The 16,392-nt window shown below is 36.2% G+C and overlaps 1 protein-coding gene across 1 annotated transcript; it reads left to right on the forward strand.

Annotated features, from left to right (window-relative positions):
- Nucleotides 1-7,596: 7,596 nt before the first annotated feature.
- Nucleotides 7,597-15,964, forward strand: porcnl (porcupine O-acyltransferase like). The gene is made up of 13 exons (XM_084138644.1): nucleotides 7,597-7,850; nucleotides 9,346-9,513; nucleotides 10,496-10,688; nucleotides 10,813-10,856; nucleotides 10,996-11,177; nucleotides 11,861-11,991; nucleotides 12,087-12,212; nucleotides 12,303-12,403; nucleotides 12,486-12,562; nucleotides 14,598-14,661; nucleotides 14,896-14,981; nucleotides 15,126-15,236; nucleotides 15,359-15,964. Exons 2-13 carry the CDS (start codon nucleotides 9,378-9,380, stop codon nucleotides 15,455-15,457), a joined length of 1,350 nt encoding a protein of 449 aa, XP_083994770.1. The 5' UTR covers nucleotides 7,597-7,850; nucleotides 9,346-9,377; the 3' UTR covers nucleotides 15,458-15,964.
- The last annotated feature ends 428 nt before the right edge of the window (nucleotides 15,965-16,392 follow it).

The following is a 16,392-nucleotide window of genomic DNA, read 5'->3' on the forward strand; positions in this document are numbered from 1 at the left end:
AGCTGTTAAAAGAGTTTATTTGATTTTGTGAGGTCCTGATTTATTTAGAGAATAGGGATTACCACACTAAATCATATAAAACCGCTTACAAAACACTTGTGTGATGTTCTCATTGACTTCAGTATCACAGTCTCATGTAATTCATGTCTCTCATTTTTATTATTTATAATGAAGAATCTGGTTTGTAATGATGCATATGTCATGTGCCAATATGTGTATATGTGCCATTAGAAAGAACGGAAAGCTGAAAGAAAATTTCCCTTTTCTGTCATAGTCCGCATCTGTTCTCTCTCTTTCTCCTAGACTACACTTACATATCTTGAAGAGACATTGCCAGCTGCGATTATCCTTGTTGACTCAGGCTAGATCTGTCCAGTTCATCTTTGAGACTCAGACAACTAGGTTTATTTTAATACACTCCACTGCACATTGAAATGCCCTTTGACACAAAACAAAATAACATGCTGTTGACTGACATTTATCAGTTTACATGGAAACACCTCTCACTAGCCGCGTTTCCATTAGCCTACTCTTCAAATTGCGAATTGAAATACAGCCAATGGAAACGTCAATTTCGCAAAAACTCCCATTATTGCATAAAAGTTTTTACGCTCGGAAGTTGTTTTTGCGCATTCACTACCTGACGGAGATGGCACGGTATGTTTGTACAGAAGACAAGACAGAGTTCTTCATTAAACTAATAAAAGACAAAAGTAGGGAATACTGGATTCTAAACAACAAAGAAATGCCATAATTTATCAAGACCTTGAAGGATATGAAGGAGAAACACCTCATATGTGCCACTCCCAATTATAGGGGCTTTCCTTGCCATTAAAGCTTGGATAGCACGCCTATCCTTAAAAATAATGGCTAGTGCAGTGGCTGAGATATACATAAACCTACCAACATCCAAAACCTACCGAATTACTTTTATCACGGGATTTAAAAATGACGTTTTAGTCACATAACATCGGTTAATGGAAACGCGTCATTTCGCAATAGTTTTTATCGACATTTAAAAAATATCGCTAAAGTTTTGCGCAAATCTGTTATGGAAAAAGGGCTACTGGTAATGTTTTGAAGTATTTCTTGAGTTAACAGTTGTTATTGCATTTAATTCCATAAACTCAAATTTAATAGTATGACAATTCAATTGAAAAGCGCAAAGACAAAGCATAAAATATGGCAGAAAGCAAGATAAAGAACATAAAACAACAGAGAGGTGGGGAGATAAAGAGTGACTGAGGTTAGTCTGCAGTGATTCCAAATTTGATATGCAATATATTTTCTATTTTCATCCAATGAAATCTGATTTAATATGACTGCTTGTGAACAGCCGAATATCAAAGGTAGCGAGGGAAGAGGGGAGATGCAAATTCAGAGGAAAGCTGGCCATTGTGTATGCGTTCTGTATCCTGACGCCAATCGCAATCACATGGCCTGTGACTTACCAGGAGTTCTTTCTGCACCTTGAATAACATGTAATGGGCTGATCTCACGGCATTAGCATGCATTATACTACATAAAGAGAGAGTGTGTGAATGACTGGAGGGAATGAAAGTGCAACATGAATTTTAACAATATGCTCATTACTTATTTATACCTCTGGGAGGAGAGAAAGAAAGACTCATATCTGTTACTGATGTTTTCTCCTCCTTTCTGCCTCAGTAAGTTTTCTGTTTGTTTGTTGGCCTACTGTGACCTTCTGGTGTTTTTGTGGTTGCCTTCCGCTGTATATTAATGTTTTGATCTCCACGTCATGAATAAAACAGTTAGCTTTGTGAATTCTCTGGAGAAGATCCTGCTGTAAACTGTTGGAAAAAGGTGACAGCTAACATGTTGCTTTTGAATTAAACCGCTAGTTCGCTCTGATATTTAGCTGGTTCCTGAAGAACCGTGTTAGGGAGATCCGTTTTCCCATTTATTTATACCTAAGCAATTTGGAAATACTGCTTCATCTCGCAGACCTGAAAGCCTCAAATAAAAGGAAGCACAGAGGCAGAAAGAATAGAGTGGATGTATACCACAGGGAACCTCCATAAATGACATCTTACAGGACTTCAGATAGTGAGGGATTTGACAAGCAATTATAGAAGCCAAACGAGCGCAGTGCTTTCAGAAGAGCAACAGAGAGAATAATACAGAGATGCTACAGTAGCAGTTATTGAAGTCTGAGAGACAAGAGGTCAGCGTTGGTGGATCTGCAGCAGATGAGGAGAAATTACACACTTCAGGAGTGTAGCGTTATGGATTACTGCCTCCAGGATGGGAAGGCACCGGTCTCTATAATTAAAGGGATAGTTCAGGCAGAAATGAAAATTCTGCCATTGTCTGCTCACTCTCATTCTCATGTTGTTTAAAACCCATATGACTTTATTTCTGAACTGTACTGTTCATTATTTGGTAACTGTGGCTTTTACGCTTCAGAAAGGCACCATTTTTTTAAGCAACCAACATTTTTGTTTTGAAAGTCATGAGAGTGAATGACAGAATTTTGATTGAACTAATCCTTCACCTAGACAGTACATGTTTGGCTAATGAAATGTCAATTGTATTCACAGTGCATTTATTTAAAAAGACGAAGAAATATGACTAGAATTTAAAATAACCGTTTTCAATTTTAATATATTTTAAAATGTAATTTACTCAGAATTTTCAGCACTTCATTGACACATGATCTTTAGAAATCATTCTAATATGCTGCTTTGGTGCTCAAGAAACGTTTCTTATTATTATCAGTGTTGAAATCAGTTGTGCTGCCAAATGTTTTCAAGGAAATGGCGATAAAAAATATTTTTTAGAAAGTTACAAAAAACAGCATTTATTTAAAATATAAATCTTTTTGTAACATCATTAATGTATTAAAGTATTAATATCAGTCAAAACAATATACTGACCACAAACTTTTGAAAGGTAGTGTATCGTATGAATAATAAAATGTTTTAATAAAATAAATTCTCATGAATTTTAAGGTTCATAAATCAACATCCTTAATGAAAATTGCAATGGAATATAGTTGTCAAATATGAATCCACAGGGCCCCCCTCAAACCCATGGGAAGTGTTGCTGAGAAAATTCATTAACTCATTCAAATATCATGTAAATTCATTATGCTTCCAGCAATGAGAAAATATGGAGTCCTGTTGTGAAGAAAATTCCACAACAATCTTAATGAAAACTCAGCCTTTCTCTATCTGTGAGGGGGAGGAGATTCTCCAGAAAATAGCCTGAGGATAGATCTCATGCCAGCACACACCAGTTAACATGCAAGAATTTAAGTTGCAATAAATTTAGCCAGCAAAGCAAAAAGTGAAACAGATTGGATTTCACATTCAATTCATAGTTACGCAGCTTAAACAAATCTCTAATTAGATAGCCCACAGCTCAAAATTATTCTAAAACTGAAAGACCTTGCTGATCCTAAACGATTTAAATGCTTTGGAAACAAGTGATATAGAGATAAATTTGCTCACAATTCATCAGAATTTTGTGCTCATGGAAATATTTATTGCTATGTCTCTTGAACACTATGAAAGACGCAGGCGCAGATGTAACGCAAGGCTGTGGCAGAACTCCTCTGAAGATTTATATCCGAGGGAGAGGCCAGTCGATGAGGAAGAGGATCTTTATCATGTCACAACCTGCAACAGACATCACAGTTTACAGGCTGTTCTTATATTGAATAATATTCCATATTATTCAACTATCAGATATGATCTTAAGCCTGATGCTTGTATATTGACCAGATGTTCCTTCATCTGCACATTCACAACACAATCACATTGCATTACATAAAAGATCTGTTCCTCTCAACGCTTTTGGGGGGGGATGGGGTACATGTAAGGAGCCTGGAGGTATGTGGAATGGACAAGATGGAGAATGGATTGGGGGAGGATGGAGGAGAATGGGGGAGGAGGAATGTGGTGAAGCAAATGTGTAATTGTGGTTTGTGGCTCAACCTAATATTCTTAAGGGACAGATTGATCCGTAAAGTGTTTTGTCCCCCTGTGGATGATGCTTTGACCAATTATATACAACTTTCAGGTAAGTTTGCAATGAAGATTTTTTTTAGAATTAATCAGTAGTATCCAGATTTCATCTGTTTAGTTTCTGTTCTGCAATATTGTAGTATAGCCTACTAGCTTCACGTTATTATCAAGTAAAGTCGATTCACTTGTGTGCTACATCTCAAATCAACTTAGACCTTTTGACCCAGACAGATATGATCAATTCCACCGCTCCTCTATTATTGAGCCAAACTGCTCGTAAATAAGGGCACCTCTCGTCTCTCTGGAGGGCGGAGAGGCAATAAGCAGAACTCTGTCGGCCACCCCCAGGGCTGAAACCCACGTCCTCCCTCCAAGGACAGCACAGCGCAGTTCATTTAATTACCCAGTATGCCCATTACATTCCCATCTCACATCTGTGTGTGGCAAACTCGTCCCACTGGCTGGCAAACACATTGGTTTGTAATTAATTTTTCAGCCTCCTCGGCTGATGTGTGTCAGTCACGTCGCGGCTCTTGCACACGTTCCAGACTGCCGAGGCTTACGCTGGAGTTGCGATTCAGGACCTAATTCATCAAGGCCTTTACCTGTCTCATATGGGTCATAGTGGGGGAAGGGTAAAAGCAGTTTGCATGGGTTTGGCTGCTGGGAATGAACCTTGCTCAAATCCCCAGGTGCATAGATCGGCAGTGCTGCGAGATAAGAGTTGGTCCAGGCAGGCAGAAATTAAAGTTGTAGTGGCAGATCTTTTTTTATTATTGTGACGGACATTTGAGTGTAACAGATTTTCGGAAAAGAAAAAAATTTAGGACTTGGTTCTATGCATCTGTTGTTGATTGTTTTTTAAGATTTGGGGTGTTGCACTCAAAAGTGGAGGCAGATGAACTTGAGTTTGAGAGGTGTGGTTAAAGTAGACTAAATGCTGGAGTCCTTCACACATCACCAGAGAGAAGTCTATAGGTGTGTTTGCAGACCGATCTGTGTATGACAAGTATCGAGAGAGCGATATTCACGGCAGGATGTGAAGAGATTTTCAATAAGATTAACAAAAAGTGTTTATGAAAAAAATTGCCTACTCTAACCACAACTAATTAAAAAAACAGTCAAATAAAATACCAGTCAATAAAAAAATAATAAAAAAATACAAAGTCAAATTCATTTAAATAATAAAAAGTTAACAGTGCTCAGTTTAACTCCATCAGTACATTTTCCGAAAAGGGACCTTATCAAAAGGTCTTTAAGGAGCCTGTGAGTGAGAATCTGGCTTTATACAAGTAAACAACTCTTTAATCCACACATCAAAGATAGGGGGTGAAACATGTTTCCACTTTAAAATAATGAGACTTCTAGCTAAAGACTATCAGGAATTCAGTGGCTGCATCCGAAAACTACTAAGTTAGGCAGTTTTACTTTTTGCCTTGCTGCCTTACCTTAGGCGTTTACGCACGAAACTGCTTTTGGACAGACTTCTGAGGCAGCGTAACGGTTTAATGATCTACAGCAAAATAGAGCGATCTTTGGTGATAACTAAGCAAATATTTCAACTACATTATTCAACTTTCGGACGCAAACAACTTCACATGGTACTCTGAAAATGGATGACAGTGGGTTTGGTTCAAGGACTAGGCCTATATATTGAAGGCATCCAAGTTATGACATTTTGACTAAAAATTACGAGGTCAAATAAAAAATAAATAAATAAATAAACATACATGGATGAATTCTTCACAATAGGATATATAACATGCATTTAGACAACAGATTGGGTTAGTTCATTTCATGCAGACTTTAATCTTTCTTGCCATGTGAGCAACAGCGACATCCAGCGCACAGCAGCTGTAACTACACTTTCTCAGCCGGAAGACAGTAGGTGGCTTCATAATTTTGTGCAATTAGAAATGCATCTTGGTACTGTTTCTCTTCTTCTTCTGTTTTTTGTTTTGTTTTTCATTTGACAGAATAACAAATAGATTATAGGGCGTTACTCAGCCTTTATGGAGTATTTTTTCCTGAATTTCTGTGAAATGCACCTCTCGTATCACGATTATACGCAAATGTGGCTTAAATCAGCTGAATTATTTTATCCTTACGTGACTTTCATCTAACCACCCAGCTGATGTTTTTCAAGATCAAAATAATATAAATATTTTATAAATATTTATAAAAATACTTTGCTTTCAACTGACAGTACAGCTAATGATATTTACAAAAGGTTTCCAGGAAATGAGAGACAGCAGTCTTACATATAGGAACTAAATTTAGACTGAGCTTGTCCAGTGTCATATGAACAATTACCATGGAAACAAGTGCCACGTTGTTCCTGTGTCTCACTTGTAGCTGGATGAGAGTTACAGTGCATCCCTAAATCAGGAGATGCATCCCGTCAAAACAGCATTAAAAAATCGTCAAAATGTGTGGGTGTCATTAGGCTAATTCATCAAAGCTATTTCTATTCCAAATTAATTACATGCTATTATGTATATTAATTATTAATATACATGCGATTAAATATGCTATTAATTATATGCTATTAAATATTATTTTGTTTATTGCTCTAGACTAGCTTGTTTGCTTTTACATATTGTGTGAATTAAACTAATGTTTTTAATATACACTTGTGGTTTATAATTTTATAATAAAATTACAGATAATGTGTTGTGTACTGCGCCTACTGTTGCTATGGTTACATCCTCAGGCGAACATATGATTTCTGTTTGCGAGCGCCTAATTATCGCTTATAAGTGAAAATACCAGCTCGTAGCCTCGTACTAATGTAACTTCGAAACCACTGTTAAAACGTATATACTTTTTTGCTTAGACAACCTTGGAATGGATGTAGTTTTCAAGGTCATTGAGGTCTTAACTTATATTCCTACCCTGATATAATCACACATAGGCTACATCTCAGAGATGTCTATTTGATGTGCGTGTTTACATCCGGACGAGGTCTCTTGGACGTTTCCTGTCAGACGTTAAATAGACATTTAGAAAATGTCTTTAAGATGTTTATGATTTAGAATGTATGTAAAACTGACATCTTAAAGACGTCTCTAAGATGTTTGTAGCCTACACAGCAGATGCTTTCCAGATTAAGTGTTCTAACAGACATCTTGCAAATGGAGGCCCCATGTGTGCTATCTGGGAAATACCTAGTAAAAATGTGTTGCTATTGGAATTTTAGTTTATTTACAATTTGAAAATAATTATTTTAGAGCTAGTTTTTGAATTAGGTGGTGAGGGTGAAACCAACGAAGGCTAGGCTACTGCTAGAGAAAACAATTATGCATTTGGACTTTTGACTTTTGACAAAGCTTCCCTGATAAGGCACATAAACTGATTTTCTTCAATAAGCAAAAACAATGAGCAATTCAATTTCATCAGATAATAATAAATGAAATTTCTCCTGAGTAATTTCAACAGCATCTTTAGGAACAAGAAAAGGAAACCCGGGTGGAAACAGATAAGCGCGATTTCAATCAAGACCTTAAAATTATTTTTAAATGATAAATGAATCCAAAGGAAACCAGAAAATGCATCGCATCAATCATCATTCCCATAATAAATAAATCCCAGGCACTCCAGCACCTCCACCGGCCCTGCGGAGGAAGTGAACAGTGAACGCAGAAGCAGCACGCGGGAGTCAAGTTTGGTTGAACTCCGGTGTGTTCATTACCACGACAGCGGCTGCGTCTCTGCACTGAGTCTCACAGATGTTTATGATCGTGCTAACGGAATGGAAAAGACACCTGGATAAGCTGGACGGCACATTCCACTGGAAAAATCCTCGTCCTACTTCCGGGTGTGCGCTATAAGCGCATGATACTTCAGTGCTTCTGGTGATCGGTAAGAATCGCGTGGAAGTGCAGGAGTGAGCCGAGCTCTTCGTTCACAGTCGAGCTATTTAGTTGTGTTACATGTCGCTTCGACAACTCTTTGAACTCGGTTACAAGTTCATGAATCTCGATGAATTATAATTTTGATTTGCACGATGCAAAAGGTAGCATATCTGTGTAGGGACTGAAACAAAACACCGTTCCTATACGATAAAACTACTTCTAAATGGCATGCAAATTCAATGAATCTCAGATAGTCAGTGATGTTGTAGGGCTAAAGCTCGTCTCATCCACATACAGCTGCATTATATAACGACCTTTGTTTAGGAATACAGGGGATGTGAAACGGTTATATGAACACAGACTGGCCCAGTTATCATGCAGGAATTTTCATTCCAGAAATGCTCTTTCCCTGTCAGTCCTGGACTACATAAAGCAGGGCTCAACAACAAGGTTTTGCTACAAGGATTTCCCCCTGCTTTCCTGGATGGGCTAGCAGTTCAGCATTTTATTTTTTAGCTCTGTATTTTTTTTATTAGCTTATAGCTAAATAATAAAATGTACTAGAAATAATAATAAAAAAATGATATTGCAATATTCAATAATAAAACACACTTTTGCTTGAAAACAATCTGAACATCAGTGATTGGTTTATACTTTTTAACGTATTCTAACCTACAGAATGCCAATATTTTCACTGGTCCCACCACAGAAAAATTATAAATCTTATTTTTAGCAAAGTATTTATGTGTGTTACAGAACACACATTGGGTTTTCATGTTTTATGGGGACATTCCATAGCCATAAAGATTTTTATACTGTACAAACTGTATATTCTATTCCTTTACACGAACCCTACCCTTAACCTTACCCATCACAGAAAACATTCAGCATTTTTACGTTTTCACAAAACATCACTTAGTATGATTTATAAGCTGTTGTCCTCATGGGGACCAAAAAGTGTCCCCACAAGGACAAGGATTTTGGATATTGCCATCTTTGTGGGGGCATTTTGTCCCCATAAAGTAAGGTATACCTGAACCCCAAACACACACACACACACACATTGCAAAGATGTATCTAGATATTATTTGCAGACTTCTATATGTATGTGTATATGTATATTTATATATATTGCTTATAAAAACTCAATTACATTTATAATTCATAAACACATATTTGCTAGCAAACAGTGGCAATGATGCAGAATATTACTGATAGATGAGCTAGATAACGTTGCATTGTTGACGCATTTAAATCAGCACATTTGCAACAAAAAAGGTCAGTGAGTCATTTAAAACCTAATGTATTCCTTTTCAAATTTATGAAAGGCACAAGATAAACATATGTAAGATTTAATGACAACGCAGCACTGGGCAAATAGCTGACTTTTCCATTAACTGGCCTGAAATCGTCTCGCACTATAGCCCTTGTTGAGCCCTACGATAAATCTATCCAATAACCATACAATAGAATAATACTCTTTTTCTCCTGTCTTGTCCCAGTCTGTGTTTAACAGCGTTCTAGGGACATTACTATGGATTCCTATGGACGTGTGGAGTTCCTGCAGGCTCTAGCAGAGGGCTGTGTGCTGCCCACTGCCCAGCAGGGTTTAGAGCAGGTCTGGCAGCTTCTGCTCCTCTGCCTGCTGTGTCGGGTCGTCTGTAGACTAGGTGAGTCCATCCATCGTGCGCCACCCCAGCCCTCAAACACCTGTGAGACTGTTAGTCTTACCCCAAAGGATGGGAGCATGGCCTAGATGGCTTTTGTATGGCTAACTTCAGTGCTTTTTGTCACCCGTTTCACAGCTAAATGTATTGTAGCTAGGGCTGCACAATATATCAAAATAAAATCAATATTATATTATGGCTTAAGGTCCTTGCACACTGAGTCCGAAATTTTCGCATGTGTTTTTTCGTATTCGTGATTCAGTGGCTCTGAATTTTCAAAATGCTTGCTACGGATGCGAAAAACGGTGAAAATCGAACCTGATACGATTTTTTTTATGACGGACGAAAGTTTCGGAGGCAGTGTGTAAGCATGATTTAAAATTGCGACTCAGTGTGCAAGGGCCTTTAGTGCGATTGTCAAATTTAACAGGTTGTGATTTAATCAAATAAATATATGTGCGCTACTTATTTCAGAGTAAAGCTCATCATTTACACACGTATAGTTCACGATACAGCATTGAGGTGTAAATATCGGTGTTGTAATTTTATAGTTTTATTTTATTTAATAATAACCACAATAAAACAATAAATGTAAGATATACTAGACATTTTCACTCAGAAATTGCTAGTAAATTTCACAAATAATTACAGAAAGAGTGCTTTCTTTGTTTTATTTACAACTTAAAATTATATTTTTACTTGTCCTAAAAAAAAATTGCCTTCAGAATAAAAAGTAACTTTTGAGGTTTTTATTATCAGTGGCTATTCAAGTCATCTGGTGAATATTCCTGTATTATTTTATATCACAATATATATTGCAGATAAACAAAATCTCACAATGTCCAATATTTTTCCAATATTGTGCATCCCTAATTGTAGCGCAAATTTCCACACTTGCTCTTGTTATATGGAACTCATGTTACTGAATCGGTCCATCTGTTGAGTCTTGATGCGGCAGTGCTAATGGCGTGTCTGTGTTTGACAGGTGTCTCGTGTCATGTGAAGCATCTGAGCTCACTGGCAGGCGGTCTGTATGTGCTGTACGTGTTCTTTGAGCTGCACACGATGTGGGTTATTATCCTGAGTCTCCTCTGCTACCTCATCCTGCTCCTCAGCATAAACTCCAGCAGCCGAGGGGTCTTCCTCTCCGTCGTCATCCTCATCTACATGCTGATGGGGTCTGTCATCCACTGCATAGCTAGGGCTTAATGAACACAGAAAACTGCCTGGCTCAAATTGGAAAAACTAGACGCAGCTAGTATTTGATCACGAGTGGTCACGTTTTGTTCATTTTCATTATAGGGAGCTTCATATGATAGATGCAGCAACCTGGCATAAGATGAGAGGTGTGTCTTTATTGATTCATTATTAATCTGCATATTTTACTCAAGCTAATTTTTTTTTTTATATATACGTATGTTATTTTCCTCAAATGTCACTCACCATCGCATCACATCCCGTACTGACTGTTTTGGTTGCGTCCAGGATCTCAGATGGTGGTGGCCATGAAGGCCATCTCTCTGGCCTTTGACCTTGATCGAGGTGCTGCGGCCTCCTTTCCCTCCCCACTGGAGTTCATGGGATACCTCTACTTTCCTGGAACCGTCATCTTTGGCCCATGGATCAGTTTCGCCCGCTACACAGATGCAATTAATGGACAAAAAATGGTATTTGTATTTAAAAATACAAATAATACAAATAAAAATTATATATATTAATATATTATTTTATTTTATTTCTCTTTTATTATCTCCTTTCATTATTTTATTTAAATAAATTAATGTTCATTTTCAGCAAGGATGATTAAATTGATCAAATTACAGTAAAGACATTTACATAGTCACAAAAAAAATCTATTTCAAATAAATGCAGGGGTTTTTTTCAGCACAACTGTTTTCAACATAGATAATAATAAGATTTTTCTTGAGCACCAAATCAGCATATTAAAATTAATTCTGTGGGATCATGTGACACTGTAGAAATGGCTATCACAGGAATAAATTACACTTTAATATTTATTAAGACAGTTATCTTAAATTTTAATAATATTTCACAATATTACAGTTTTTACTCTATTTTGATAATGAATAAATAAATAAATATGGTGAGCATAAGAGTCTTACCAAGCCCTATCTTTATAACTGTATAAAAATATATGTACAAATAGAAAAATTTTCAATACAGTTTTCAGAAAGTCTCTTTATATGCATATGCAGATATTGACATTAAAATGAATTGAATGTGTTTTGCATTTTTCTTTAATGAAGAGAAGATCATCTTGATTTGTGCTGAGCGCATTTCCATCAGCAAAGAGCTTGTTATTCAGTAACTATCTAACTATCTCCTGCAGAGCATTGGCTGGTTCGGAAAGATTGCTCTGAGCTTTCTGAGGAGTCAGATCTGCCTGGTTATTTCCAACTGTATTGCTCCTTATCTCTTTCCTTACTTCATTCCCATCTACGGAGATGGACTTCCTCGTAGGTGAGCTGCTCTTCCCTCCCTTCCTCAGAGATTCCACATTCAGAGGAAATGAAATTGTCTGTTTAATATTGTTTTTATTGGTCTATTGTCCTCAGGTGGCTTCACGCTTATGAAAATGCAGTGTCCTTCCACTTCAGCAATTATTTTGTCAGCTACTTGAGCGAAACAACCACTGTGATGTCTGGAGCTGGATTCTCTGAGCACAAAGACCACATAAAATGGCATGTACTTATGCTTTTTCTCTCTTTATTTATCTTTCTTTGTAAAATAAGAATTATTGAGACCTAATGTGACATCTTGTTAATTCAAAGGGATATTACGGTAGCTAAGCCTATGAATGTGGAATTGCCGAGGTCTATGGTGGAAGTTGTCACCTCTTGGAATCTGCCCATGTCCAAGTGGCTTAACGCATGTATGTATGTTTATCCAGGTTTGTGATATATTACTGATTCATATGTTATATATTAATGTTGTCTGTACATTTGATCACACAGACGTCTTTAAAAATGCACTCAAACTCGGCACCTTTCCTGCCATCTTGGTGACCTACACCGCCAGTGCATTGTTACATGTAAGTATGATTTTCAGCTCTCTGGTTATAAACATTTTCACAAGGAAGGTTTGTTGGCACAGAATCAGGTTCCATCTGTTTAAACAGATTTGAGTTTGTATAAGAATAAAACAACACCTGATCCAGAAAACAGTTTCCCTCTAACATGACAGCTTGGATAAAGATGGTTTGTTATCTCTGAACACCATGACCCAGATTTAAACTGCTGTCTACAGCTGTTGTGGATAGATAATTCATTCACAGCTGCCTACCCTGGCAGCTTATTCCTTGTCACCTTAGTGAGCTGTTGTAGTTGTACATGTTAGGTTGCTACTCACTGTGTAGCTAAGATAAAGTCATTCATGCTGTAATACCAGTTTGACCTTTAGGAATATAAATAAGCTATATAAGAATAAAAGCATGTAATGTATCAGAAATGTCTCTGGCTAAAAAAATGAAACAAAAATTTAACTTTTTTTACACTTACAATCAAAAACAAAGTGTGAATGTGAATCTTTTTGGGTTTGCTGACTATTAATGTGGGTTTTGGAGAAAGGATGTTTGGTTGTAGGGATGGGGGCGGGTGCAATTTGGTAGATAATTCTGGCAAAAATTTGTAAAAAGCATGAAATTAAAACGCCTTTAACATTGTGTGATATATATATATATATATATATATATATATATATATATATATATATATATATATATATATATATATATATATATATATTTATTTATTTATTTATTTTTTATTTTTTTAAGAACTTCACAGGACAGTAATCAACTATATCAGTGACATAAAATGTTGTAGTTGAGTGGAGCCCTCTTGTGGTTAATATAGGTAAAACCGTAAAACCCCAAGTGGACCTCTAGGTTGAAAAATCGTCAATGCAAGTGAATGTGAGAAAATAATTATTTTCTGGTCCCGTTTGAATTGTGCCATGAATGTGAACATATGTTGTCATGTTATAACATATAATTTTTCATGTTATGAGTTTGACAGTATATTGTATGATTCTTTGGCTAGCAGTTGTGGAAAAGACATAACGAGAAAGACTACATGTCGCCCATGTGACGTAACCCATAACACATTTTCCCTCCACTTGTCAAATGACGGTGCTAATGCTGCGATAATCTATGGAGACAGATCGAGATGCCTGTGTGTTTTGTACCCAAATGTCACCATTCAAACCAATGGGCTGTTCTTTCTTCAGATTCCCGTCTGATGTAAAAACTAGTTCTAGTCCACAAAGTGCTCTCACACAAAGTCTAACCGTATCAAACTTCTACCCGCTAAATTGTAGCATTCTTCACACGAAAAATTATATTAAAAATTCACAGACAACATATGTTCACATTCATGGCAAAATTCAAACGAGACCAGAAAATAATTATTTTCTCACATTCAATTGCATTGACGATTTTTCAACCTAGAGGTCCAGTGGGGTTAGCGGACTTACCAGCTCTACATTCACTAAATTCACTTGGGTTTAATAAGAGTTTGTAATGTTTTTTAAAGAAGTTTATGAGTTTATATTCACCAAGGCTGTATTCATTTGATCAAAAATACAGTAAAAACGGTAGTATTGTTAAATATTGTTACAATTTAGAATACATTTAAAATTTAATTTATTACTGTAATGTCAAATCTGAATTTCAAGCAGCCATTACACCAGTCAGTGTCAAGTCCTTCAGAAATCATTCTAATATGCTGATTTGGTTGAGGATTTTTCTTTTCTTTTTTTTGTTATCAATGTTGAAACAGTTGTGCTGCTTAAAGTTTTTGTGGAAACTTTGATCTTTGATACATTTGTTTAGGATTTTTTGATGAATGAAATGTTCAAAGGAACAGCAGTTATTTGAAATAGAAATCTTTTGTAACATTATAAATGTATCAGTTGCTTTCAATCAATTTAACGCATCCTTGCTGAATAAAAGTATTAAGATTTCAAAGGGAAAAAAACCTTTCTGACCCCAAACTTTTGATAGCAGTAATTTGATTGGTAGTGTTACTGTATTTTCTATCATTAATTAATTACGTGTTGTTTGGCAGGGTCTCAGCTTTCATCTAGGGGCCGTGCTGCTGTCTTTGGGATTCATCACTTACGTTGAACATGGTAAACAATAATTTTGGTAACAATCATTCATGCATTCTTGCCATCAATAAAATTACCAGATCTTTGATACAATCAGTAAATCAATTATATTAACATATTAATATTAATGCATGCAGTCATCATGGCACACATTCCAGTAGACATGACATTCATCTGTCATTGAAGTGACATGACATCAGTTGTCTAGGCAACAGGACTGAAATACAGACTCTTTGTTTTTTGTTTTTCTTGTAGTTCTGAGAAAGCGGTTGGCGGCTATTTTCAGTGCTTGTATACTGTCAAAGCGCTGTCCAAGTGACTGCCATCACCAAAATAAGAAGGTGATCGGTTATTTTAACCAAGTCCTGCACTCCAGGATCAAATGTTTGTGTATTGTGAAATCTGTAGTTCATGGATTTCCACTGCAATTCCTTATGAAGTTATATTGTTAAATTGAGATCTCTTTTTCTTTTTTCTTATTGTAGACTGTGTGGGTATATGGTGTTAACATGTTCTTCAGTGCGTTGTCAATATTCCACCTGACATACTTGGGATCACTGTTTGACTCTGAAATGGACAACATGCACGCTGAGGAGGTGAGCAATTTTTTATATGCATTCTTTTTTCATATACACAATTTAATAATCAATTCAATTTTGTATTAATATAAAAAATCAACTACTTTATCGCTTTATCGCAGTATTTTGTTTCCACACAGGGTTACATGGCCAGTCACACCATTCAAAAGTGGTCGGAGCTAAACTGGGCGAGCCATTGGGTGATGTTTGGCTGTTTTGTGTTTTATTGGCTCATTTAAAGAGAATGCTATAGTATTGAAAACAATCAATGGGTCATTCACTGAACGTGAAATATGGTGGATGCTTGCTGAGAAACCATAGACTGCCGTTTTCAACAATCAGCGTTACCACATCCATCCTTCTGTCCCTCACATGGAGAAGAGTGCCATACAAAGTGCCTTACGACTCATGGTTACAGTAATCATTTTGTCATAATATGATGATACTTGTTCTTTCTATTTTGATTTAGATTAGGTACAATTTTGAATTAAACAACAACAAAAAAATCAGTGTGCAGTTCATCTTAAGTGTTAATTGTATCTATTTTTTTTTTTTGTGCCAGTTTTTGTCTCTTTATGGCTTCATATAGAGAATAAAGCATTAGTTTCTTTTAGTGTGACCATGTTATAACTACTTTTATAGTACATGTCTTAGAATGATAAACATGTTTCATATTTTTACCTAAAAGTTTAGATTAGGTCTGACAATAATATTTATTATTTTCTAATAAAAAATGTTTGACAACATGACTATTTTTCTTGAATTATATCTTTTGCATTACTCAATAGCACTTAGGTCACTTTGTTCCCTGACATCAAGTAGGCACTTTTATCCACTTATTATCACTCATGGTGATAGTGCAGCCATGTGGTGTAACTGTGATGGTATTTTATGGAATTCTGAAGTATAAAAAGAACATCATGTACTACCAAAATACATGTAAGAACAAAAAATAGCATTACCATAGTGTCGTGTCATACACCACCACAGTAAAACTTGTTTTGGTGGGTTAATTTTATAGGTACTACTTTTAGTGAGTTAGGGATTTTCTATCAATTTGGAAAAATCTGATACATGAAGTCCAAGCTTGGGCCACTTATAGGAATCACCGATATTATATAAAAACAGGAAATGTAGAACAGAAGTTATCTGTACTTTACAAGTGACGTGTGAC

This window comes from Abramis brama (genome assembly GCF_963993115.1).
Source record: "Abramis brama genome assembly, chromosome: 16".
Classification (NCBI taxonomy): Eukaryota; Metazoa; Chordata; class Actinopteri; order Cypriniformes; family Leuciscidae; genus Abramis; species Abramis brama.